The sequence below is a fragment of the Pezoporus wallicus genome, unplaced genomic scaffold (assembly GCF_028554395.1).
Source record: "Pezoporus wallicus isolate ANWC-B61680 ecotype Strahan unplaced genomic scaffold, APGP_CSIRO_Pwel_v1 contig_2871, whole genome shotgun sequence".
In the NCBI taxonomy this organism is placed as follows: Eukaryota; Metazoa; Chordata; class Aves; order Psittaciformes; family Psittacidae; genus Pezoporus; species Pezoporus wallicus.
In genome coordinates, this window is record NW_026640775.1 from 521,211 (window position 1) to 530,767 (window position 9,557).

Here is a 9,557-nt window from a genome sequence, read left to right on the forward strand (position 1 = left end):
GCTGCTGTTGTTTAAGTGCCACAGCTGTGCTGTGAGCTCTTCCATGGTACTGTCCTTTCACTGTAGCCAGGGACAAAAGCAAGGGCCATCTCTGGGTGGTGATTTGAAGTAGCTGCAGTGATGCATAAGACCAACGTATATGGTAGAAACTATCCAGCAGATGTGGAGAGGCCCTTCAATAAGGCACCAGCCCCAGTACCACGCACCCCTGGGAAAGATCTCTTTTCTGGGAGGTGGGTAGAGAAATTCTGGGAGGCAGAGCCCTTGGAGATGGTGTTTGTGCCCTCAGGCCTGCCAGGAGCAGGCAGCACGCTGAGCTTCAAAGAGGGCTGATGCCCAGCTGCAGCACAAAGCCTAAGAAAGCAGCAGGAGCTTTGGCCTGGTTTCGGGGTGTCCCCAGAGGAGCCAAGAGTGTTTGGCAGGTTTTAATGCATGCATTTCTAATGGGAGGCTCTTAGCACCGTTTAAGAAATGGTAGAATTAAGTGCTGTTTTTCCCAGTGAACTGGGCCCCAGGAGGACAAGGTTGACAAGGTCAGAATTTCAGGCCCAAACTGCTGCTGTATGAATCTTTTCTGGTTGCTTTTTTACACTGTGCCCTCTGGACCTTGTATCCTTTCTCAGTCATAGTCTTTCCACCTCCTCAACCCACGGCTTGTCTCTGTCCCTCATATCAAGTCTGTCCGTACTTTCAAGTGGTTGTATTTTAAGCTGCCCTTGTGCCTTGCCATCTAACTAGTGACTGTACTCCTGTGTCACCCTCTGTGCCACCCTGATCCCCAAGCCAAAGGGTTGCCTGTGGCTATCAGAACATCCAGCTCCTGACTCAAATCTGGGGGTCTTCTCCCTCCATTTTTCCTCTGAAAAAGGGAACCATTCCTGTGGCCTCCTGCTCTTCTCCAAACTCTCTGGTGCAAAGAAATGCCAATAACATTGATGCATCCATTAGTAGGGAATAAACCAGAGGGAAATTGTTGGGAGCTCGGAGCTGATGGGTTGACTTTGTGCCAGCCAAGGAGGGTACAGCCATTTATGGGCACAATGCCGCTACTTGATGCTTTTGCATTCGTGAGGATGGCCAGGAGCCAAGGGCATGTTCTAAGTGCTGTCTTGGCCTACACTGAAGACTATCGGAACCCTACAGAAGGTAGGCCCGGTTCACCAGGGTGGTGACATTTCACTTGCCCTATAAAACAGATCCCATGTCCGAACTGTTCCTCTTGCCTGTAACCACAGACCCCCTCCAAACCAGGCTCTCCACGACTGCTCTTGTGTCCCCCTTCCTTGGTTCTCCTCTGGGCTGGGGTTGATTGCTACCCTGGGGACTGAAGAGACCAATGAGTTTGGCTTGAGGAATGGCTTGGCCCTTCCTTTGGCCTCTGGCTGAGGCAAGGTTGCACAGCCAAGGTGGAAGGTAGAGAGGGAGCAGGTCTTCTCTACATGGTCCCTTTGATTTTGATACATAGCAAGGATAAACACCACCTTCATTCCACCCAGCCCCTAACGCTGCCACCTCCTTCCTCTCCAGGCTCCTAGGACATCTTCCCTTGCAAGCCCTCTCTGTGCTCCCTGAGTGCAGCTCCCTGAGTGGGATTGGGTGGCTCTCAGCGATTACTGGGGCTGCTGCAGAGGAATGTGGTCCTGTCCTCAGATTTTCGTCCTGTGCACCACGAACAAGCTACAGCAGACAATGACGAATTCAGCACAGCTTTTGGAGCAGTCTGCTCTACCAGAAGGGGTCAAGCCAAGGGGGCTGCGATGTTCCTGTATGGAGCTGGGTATTGTGATTGTATTTGTCAAGGTGAGACAGACAGGCTAAAGCAAAATGCTCAGGGATGGATGCTGGCTAAAATGTTAGGTAAGATTTTAGGGGCAGAGATGGTATGGCGGGTTGGCTGTATCTGTGCATGGAGTCACCTCTGGAAAAGGTGGGACTGGCATTGAGAAATATCAGAGGCATGTGGGTTCCAACCTGTGGAGAGCCAGATGTGCCTCCTATCTGATGCATCTGGAGAGACAATGTCAGGAAGTTATTTCTCTTTGGATTATAAGGCTGAGAAACAAAGCAACAGACTGTAAAAGCCTCTGCTTTCTGCTGCAGTGCTGGCTGATGCAAAGCTGAGGCAGCAGCTGGAGGCCATTGTATGACAACCGTAAGTGACACGAGTTTGGTGGCCTCAGATGACGAGCTGTGGGGAACAGAGGCTTTCTCTCTGTCTTTTCTATTGGTCTAGCTCTTCTCCCCCTCCCTTTTTCCATCTTGGCTTTACTTTTTGGATTATTAAATATTTAAGTGTTTCTCTGTGACACTATCTCTGATCCTTTAATCCAGCTGGCCTGGTAATTCCACAGACCCAAATCAGCTCAGATTTCTCCACAGCCCTAAGCCTTGTTTCTCAAGGGTTCACTCCTCCTCCATTTATCTTCCTTCATTTTATTTCTGCCCTTTGTGTCTCTGCGCTAGAAATTGGTTCAGCTTTTTCAGAGAGAGCTTTGTCAGTGTCTTTAGTGAGCAGCCTCCCCCCACAATAAAAGGGGCAAGAAGACACCTTAGTTTTTCATTAACTAAGAATCCTTTTCTCTGTTTTTTATTTCTTTTCCTATCAAAATAAATGAATAAATAAATAAATGAGAGTGCAGTGCCCGCATGTTTTATGTGCCATATGAAATTGTTTCCTCTGTGCTGCCTGAGGACACCCCTGCCGGGCTTGTGTCTCAGCACAGTGGGAGAAGGCTTGAAGCTGTAGCTGAAGGGAAGGGTGCTCCAGGCTGCCCTTCTCAGCCAGAAACAGGAGCTTGCCCCGAGCCCAGGAATGCACTGAGGCATTCCTGCAAGGCGTCCTTTCCCTCAAAGGGGCAATGTTTACAGCCCTAAGGAGAGGCGGCAAAGCACAAAGGTGGAAGCAGAGCATCTCTTTTTGCTAGGGGGTAGGTGGGTGATGTGCTCCAGCTGAGGACTGCTTGCATTGCTGGCTGAGAGGCTGGTGTTTGACACAATGCCTACACCCTGCCCCCCGGCGTGCTGAAGCTGGGCTGACTCACCTCAGGAGCCTTATCCATGCACCAAGAGGCAAGAACAATTTTTATAGCACAAATAGTTACACGTGGCTTGAATTATTTATCCCTTTTGCATCAAGGAAGGATGGAAACAAACAAAAAAGTGTTTTGTTCTTTTCTTTTTTTTTTTTCCAGGAAGGAAGGCTTGTCCAAATTTTCTCTGCTTCATGCATTCCATGTACATCATTTTCAGGCAGCTGGAAATCCGCATCTTTGGTTTGTGCTTGGGGCTTGCCTCTCTTTACCATAGGAGTTTTGAACCCCTGAAATAACAGACTTATGTTCTCCATCCCTCTTCGTTTTTCCCTTCCCCTTCTTCCCCAACACTGTTGCCTTCCTGCAGGTCCCTAGCTTTGATCACATTACGTGAGGCAGTCCTGGTGCTTTTCTGCATACCCTTGATATGAGATTATATGTCATGAAGGTTCCCTTCTCGAAGGTTTATCAGCATAGCAGGCAGTATCATTCCTCTCTTGCCTGCATCCCCCCAAATGCTGTCTCTTCCCCATCTCCCTCTTCTCATGAAGCCTTGCTGTCTATTCTCTTATCTCAAAGACCCCTCCAACTGATGCCTCTTCTTGTCTCCTCTGTGCTTTCTTTTCCAGATTCCAGTGACAGATGGATCCCTCTCGTGTGCACTTGCTCTTTCCCTCTCTGTATTTTTGTTTTCGACATGTTTGATCGGAAGCTCTGAAGCTTCTCAGGAGTGAATCTGGGGAAGAAGGAAGAGAAGGAGAAAGAACTGAGGGAGCGTGAGCGACAGAGGAGGCAACCCTGCGTTGTTCTTCCAAATCACACCGTGGAGGGGAGAGGGAAGACTAGAGGAGGGAGGGCTTGGGTTGATTTTGGGGTGGGTTCGGTGTGGGTGGGGGGTGGGTGGGAGGGAGAAAAGTGGAAAACGTGGGCAAGTCATTCATGAGCATCAAAGAAGATTCGTTACCCTCGGTCTGAATTTTTGTTTAGAAAAGCACAAGGTAGTTCCCTTTCAGACCAATTATTCACGGTCACAGCTCTTGCGTGTGCTGAAAGCAGATTGCATGTGTTCGCCCTGCTCCATGCTCCTGGCTTGACCCAGGGGGCAAGAAGAAACAATGGTGACAACACACACAAAGACTGGGGTGCTCATGCCCTTCAATTGCTAAAGCCCAGGCCCTTAGTTTCCTTTTGCTGTGATCCTGACATTTGGGGTTGTTTTCTGTTGTGGTTTTTTTTTTTTTCCCATCCTGATGAGGGCACCACTGCAGACCATGATGTGCCTGGGGTTGTGGGCAGCTGCCCTGCTCTGCTTGTTTTCCCCTGGCACTGTGCGAGGTGATTGCTGGCTGATTGAGGGGGACAAAGGTTATGTGTGGCTGGCCATCTGCAGCCAGAACCAGCCCCCATATGAGACCATCCCCCAGCATATCAACAGCACGGTGCATGACTTGCGTCTGAACGAGAATAAGCTCAAAGTGGTGCTGTACTCATCTCTCAACCGCTTCGGCAACCTGACTGATCTGAACCTGACCAAGAATGAGATCTCTTACATTGAGGATGGAGCTTTCATGGGCCAGTCGAACCTCCAGGTCTTACAGCTGGGCTACAACAAACTCACCAATCTGACAGAGGGTATGTTGCGGGGCATGGCGCGTCTACAGTTCCTCTTTGTGCAGCACAACCTTATTGAGCTGGTCACCCCTACTGCCTTCTCTGAGTGCCCCAGCTTGATTAGCATTGACCTGTCTTCTAACCGTCTGAGCCGACTGGAGGGGAACACTTTCACCAGTTTGAGCAATTTGATGGTGTGTGAGCTGGCTGGCAACCCCTTCAACTGTGACTGTAGCCTCTACAGCTTTCTTAACTGGCTGGCGGTCTTCAACAATGTCACCAAGAACTATGACCGGCTCCAATGTGAGAGTCCACGGGAGTTTGCTGGGTACCCACTCCTGGTGCCTAGGCCTCACCACAACCGCAACGCCATCACCATCTTCCAGTCCATGTGCAGAGGTGGCACAATTCCCTCCCTCTCCAGGGTCAACCCCACCCCTTATACCCCTGACTCCCAGAGAGACCTGGATGAGGGCTCAGCCATCAGCCCTGGGGACTTCCTCTCAGTCAAGCCTCCAGCTTCCTCCACCACTGACTCCTCCTTCAGTCCCAGCATCAAGCTCCATGATGTCACCATCACCTCAGCTATCCTGATGGTAACCATCCCCATGCCCTACAGTAAGATGTATGTGCTGGTCCAATACAACAACAGCTACGTTTCTGACATAGCAACACTGAAGAGCAAGAAGGAATATGTCACTGTCAACAAGTTGAAGGCCCACACTGATTATACTTTCTGTGTGGCCTCCATCCGCAACAACAGGCGCTACAACCACACTTGCCTGACCTTTGCAACCCGAAGTAAAGGCAGGGAGGACCCTATTTCCAGTACTTCCACCACCACCCACTATATCATGACCACCCTGGGTTGCCTTTTTGGGATGGTCATTGTCCTGGGGGTGGTGTACTACTGCCTGCGGAAGCGGAGGATGCAGGAGGAGAAACAGAAATCCCTCAATGTCAAAAAGACCATTCTGGAAATGCGTTATGGATCAGATATTGATACTAGTACCATGGTCCATCCTTCCCAGAAGCTGGGTGAGCCACCAGTCATCCCTGTCTCACGGATGTCTTCCATCCCTTCCATGATTGGGGAGAAGTTGCCCCCATCAAAGTCAATAGACACTGGGATGGAGACTCCTAAAGTCACCACTAAAGGTAACTACATTGAGGTGCGGACTGGTGGTGGGGATGGGCTGGAGCGAACGCAGAGGGATGAGGACCTGAGGGAGCTTGATAATGGGCAAGGCTCAGCTGCTGAGATCTCTACTATAGCAAAGGAGGTAGACAAGGTCAACCAGATCATCAACAACTGCATTGATGCCCTCAAGCTGGACACAGCCTCCTTCCTGGGTGGTGGAACTGGTGTTGACTCAGACATGGCCTTTGAGTGCCAGTCCATCCCAGCCGGTTCCTCGGGTGGGCTAGAGCGGCCTAGCTTTCTTTCCCCACCCTACAAGGAAAGCTCCCACCACCCTTTGCAGCGCCAGCTCAGTGCTGATGCTGCCGTGGCCAGAAAGACCTGCAGCGTCTCCTCTAGTGGCTCCATCAAGAGCGCCAAGGTCTTCAGCTTGGATGTGCCTGACCACCCACCACTCAGCAAGTCTGACTCCAAATACATTGAGAAGGGCAGTCCGCTCAACAGCCCTTTGGATCGTCTTCCCTTGGTGTCCCCAGGCGCCATCCACCACTTGGAGGTCAAGCCTTCTTACCATTGCAGTGAGCACCGTCACTCCTTCCCGGCCCTGTACTATGAGGAAAGTGCTGACACCTTGAGCCAGAGGGTGTCATTCCTCAAGCCACTCTCCCGGTCCAAGCGAGACTCCACGTACTCCCAGCTCTCCCCCAGACACTACTTCTCAGGCTACTCCTCCAGCCCTGAGTACTCATCAGAGAGCACCCACAAGATCTGGGAGCGATTCCGGCCTTACAAGAAGCACCACAGGGAGGAGGTTTACATGGCAGCTGGGCATGCCCTGCGGAAGAAAGTTCAGTTTGCCAAGGATGAGGATCTGCATGACATCCTGGATTACTGGAAAGGAGTCTCTGCTCAGCAGAAGCTGTGACTCTCCCTTGCTCTTTCCAAGGAAACGATACAAAACAAGACCCCCACCCCCAAACAACCAGAAAAAAAAAAAAAGCCACTTGACTGTGAAAAATAAACCACCAACAAAATACTCCTGAAAATACAAAACTGACAAAATTGTTTCTTAAAGTTTACAACAGCAGCAGAAAACTCTCACACACACTGACTCACACAGACACACACACAAGCCGAATTGTCTCTACTGTGTTACGGGGACCATTGTTCTGCTTGCGATGGTTGGGAGGAGCGTCCTGCTCTGACACTGTGGTAACAGCACTGGAGTGTGGGTGGGTGGGAATGACCCGGGATGGGGTGGCAGCGGTGGCAAAGAAAGGGCAGGGATGGACACTCACTGGGCATGAAACTCAGCTGTGAACTATTGCTCTTTCTGTTCCTATTGAGGGATGGTTTTCCTTTTGGGTGGGAGGAAGGGATTTGGTTTAGAAAGCTTCTCTGCCTTCCTGATACACCTGCTTTTCCAAATCTTCCATCACTAATTTTCCTTCATTTCCTTTGGCAGTGGAGTCTTTTCTTTCTCTCCTGTCCCCTTCCAAGATAGATGGGATTTGTTGGAAGACATTCTCTCGCTTCTTTTCCTTTGCCCTTCCTTACCCTTCTCTGCTTAAGGGTCCTTAGGCTCACCTTTTCAGTCTAGATACTTTGTAAACCTTCATCCTCCTCAGACAAAGGAGAGGAGGTGTGAAAGACCAAGGGAGGTAGGACCTGCCGTACAACACACTCTGTGCCCTTGCTGCTCTTCCTCCCCTTCTCCCCAAACCACGTTGTTGCTGATGAGCACCAGCAGTTCTGGAGTGATGGGCATTCTCCAGACTTCTCAGAGACAGTTTTCTGCCATTTGGTGGCAGGGTATGAATGTGTTCTTTGGTATGGCAAGCCAGGTCCTTAAGGAGTGGTGGAGGAAAAGGCAGGAAGGTCTGGTCTCTCAGAGGTGTAAAGGATTCCCATCTTTTCATGATTGTCACAGGTCAGAGGTTGCCCTCACCATACACACCTATGCTCAGGCAAAACTACTGCTACCTTGTAGGTTTGATACTCTCTGTTCATATCTCCCTTACTATGAGGAAGGCACCTGGAGAGGAACTCAGTAGAACAAGTTCTACATGAACCTTCTGCAGCTCTTCCCACCTGACTTGCACCCAACCGGCTTCCTCTTGAATAAGCCATGGACATTCTGGCATGGGTAGGAAATAGCCTAGGATTGCGGCAGGAGCACAGGAAACAAAAGGGATGTGAGCATGGGACCTGGGAATAGCTCAAGAGGGATGGCTCCTAAAGAAACTCCCTTTGTATGTGGAGCCATGTGGTGTGTACTGGGATGGAAGAGCATACCAGCCTCTGGATGACAGTGTCCTTTTGAATATTTAGAGGGCCTCATGAGAGTCAGAGCAACATATCACCTCCTAAATCTTCCACCTCCTCACATTTAGCCCTGACAAGCTTTACTTACGGATCCTTTCATGCCTTGGCAAAACCCCAGTTTCACTTGCTAGGTCCCAACCTCTGTTCCTTGGGTAGAAGATCTGCTACAGAGCTGGGAATGAGCCTGCTGCCCTCTTCACATCATCCCATTTCTGAGCAGCCCAACAAAGCACAATCTTGGCACCATCTCCCCCGAAGTTTTCTTGTCAGGCAGGGGTGCTGCCTGCTGAGTGCATCTTTGTGCAGCACAGTGGTCCTCCTCTGCATGAGCTGCACACCCCAAATCTTGACAATTGTTTGCCTCTATTAGGATGGGGATGAGGGCCTGTGTTGTGTTGGCCTTTCCTAAGTGGATATTTCCTTTTTGAGGTATTCCTGAGAAGCTCCAGTTTTCTGGGAGGCCCTGGGAGAAGGATGAGAATGTAGGAGCTTCTCTGGGAGGGTTTTCCATGCTGCCCACAGTAAACCAGCCTGTCAGGCAGTAGCACTGCCAGCTGTGAGAGAGCTGGTTTCTATGCCACAGGAGCTGGTTTCTATGCCACAGGAGACATGCCTTCATCTTCTGCAAGTGAGGAACAGCAGTAGGCAGGGACTGGTGTATCAAAACCAGAGGGGTGGTCCTCAAGACCTAAACCTGTGAGGATCCATGGGGTTCCTTCCTTGTAGGGATGCTGATGGTAACAACCCTCAGCCTCCTTCACTGTCAGCCTGCTTCCCCACAGTCAAAGCATCATTTTGCCTTGAGCCCTGAAGTATTCATAGGACTGACTGCCAGTCCAACCCAGAAGAAGGGGTGTGTGTGCACACGTTTATGTCTGTTAATGTGTGTATGTGCAGGAAGATGAAGGGAAATCACACCACTGCTGCCAGCCATCCCTCCATGTTGGGACAATGCAGCAAATCGAGACAGGTAAATGCTGTGAGTGATGCTTAGGCAAGTAGAGACCTCTCCAGCTACCACATGGAGCAGGCCCAGTGGTCTTCCAGCATGGCAACCATCCAAGCAGGAACAACTAATGGCTGGGGCACAGAATTGGACAGGAAAAGGGGAATGACAGGCGTGGGGGGATGGAGTGCTGTTCCTCTCCCTACCTCTTCCCTCCCTGTGCTTCTCTGCTGTATGGTCTTGTAATCAGTTCTGCTCAGTCTATAGTTTTGGGAGGAGTGTTAACCTTTAATGGTTTCTTCTCCCTTCCCCCATCACCCCGACGAGGCAGAAAAGAAAGGTCAGGGATACAGCTATCACCAGGCCCTTCTTCTGCCTGCAGTGGGAGTAAGACTGGGTAGGAGGGACAAGCCATTTCTCTCCCAATTGTAGCCCCCACTCCAAATCAGTGGGTGAAGTTTGCACAAGATGGACTGTTCTGTGGGAGGAAGAGGGCAAGGAA

General features: G+C 50.5%; 1 protein-coding gene and 1 long non-coding RNA gene across 2 annotated transcripts in view; both read left to right on the forward strand.

The window, feature by feature from the left end:
• LOC130605253 (uncharacterized) overlaps positions 1–3,875 on the forward strand; it is a 48,616-nt gene extending 44,741 nt beyond the window's left edge. Inside the window, exon 3 of the long non-coding RNA XR_008973648.1 lies at positions 3,662–3,875. This is a non-coding gene — a long non-coding RNA (uncharacterized LOC130605253). The remainder of the gene's footprint in view (positions 1–3,661) is intronic.
• A 373-nt stretch (positions 3,876–4,248) lies between these two features.
• On the forward strand, positions 4,249–8,689 carry ELFN2 (extracellular leucine rich repeat and fibronectin type III domain containing 2). The gene has a single exon (XM_057420594.1). It carries the CDS (start codon positions 4,283–4,285, stop codon positions 6,707–6,709), a length of 2,427 nt encoding a protein of 808 aa, XP_057276577.1. The 5' UTR covers positions 4,249–4,282; the 3' UTR covers positions 6,710–8,689.
• The last annotated feature ends 868 nt before the right edge of the window (positions 8,690–9,557 follow it).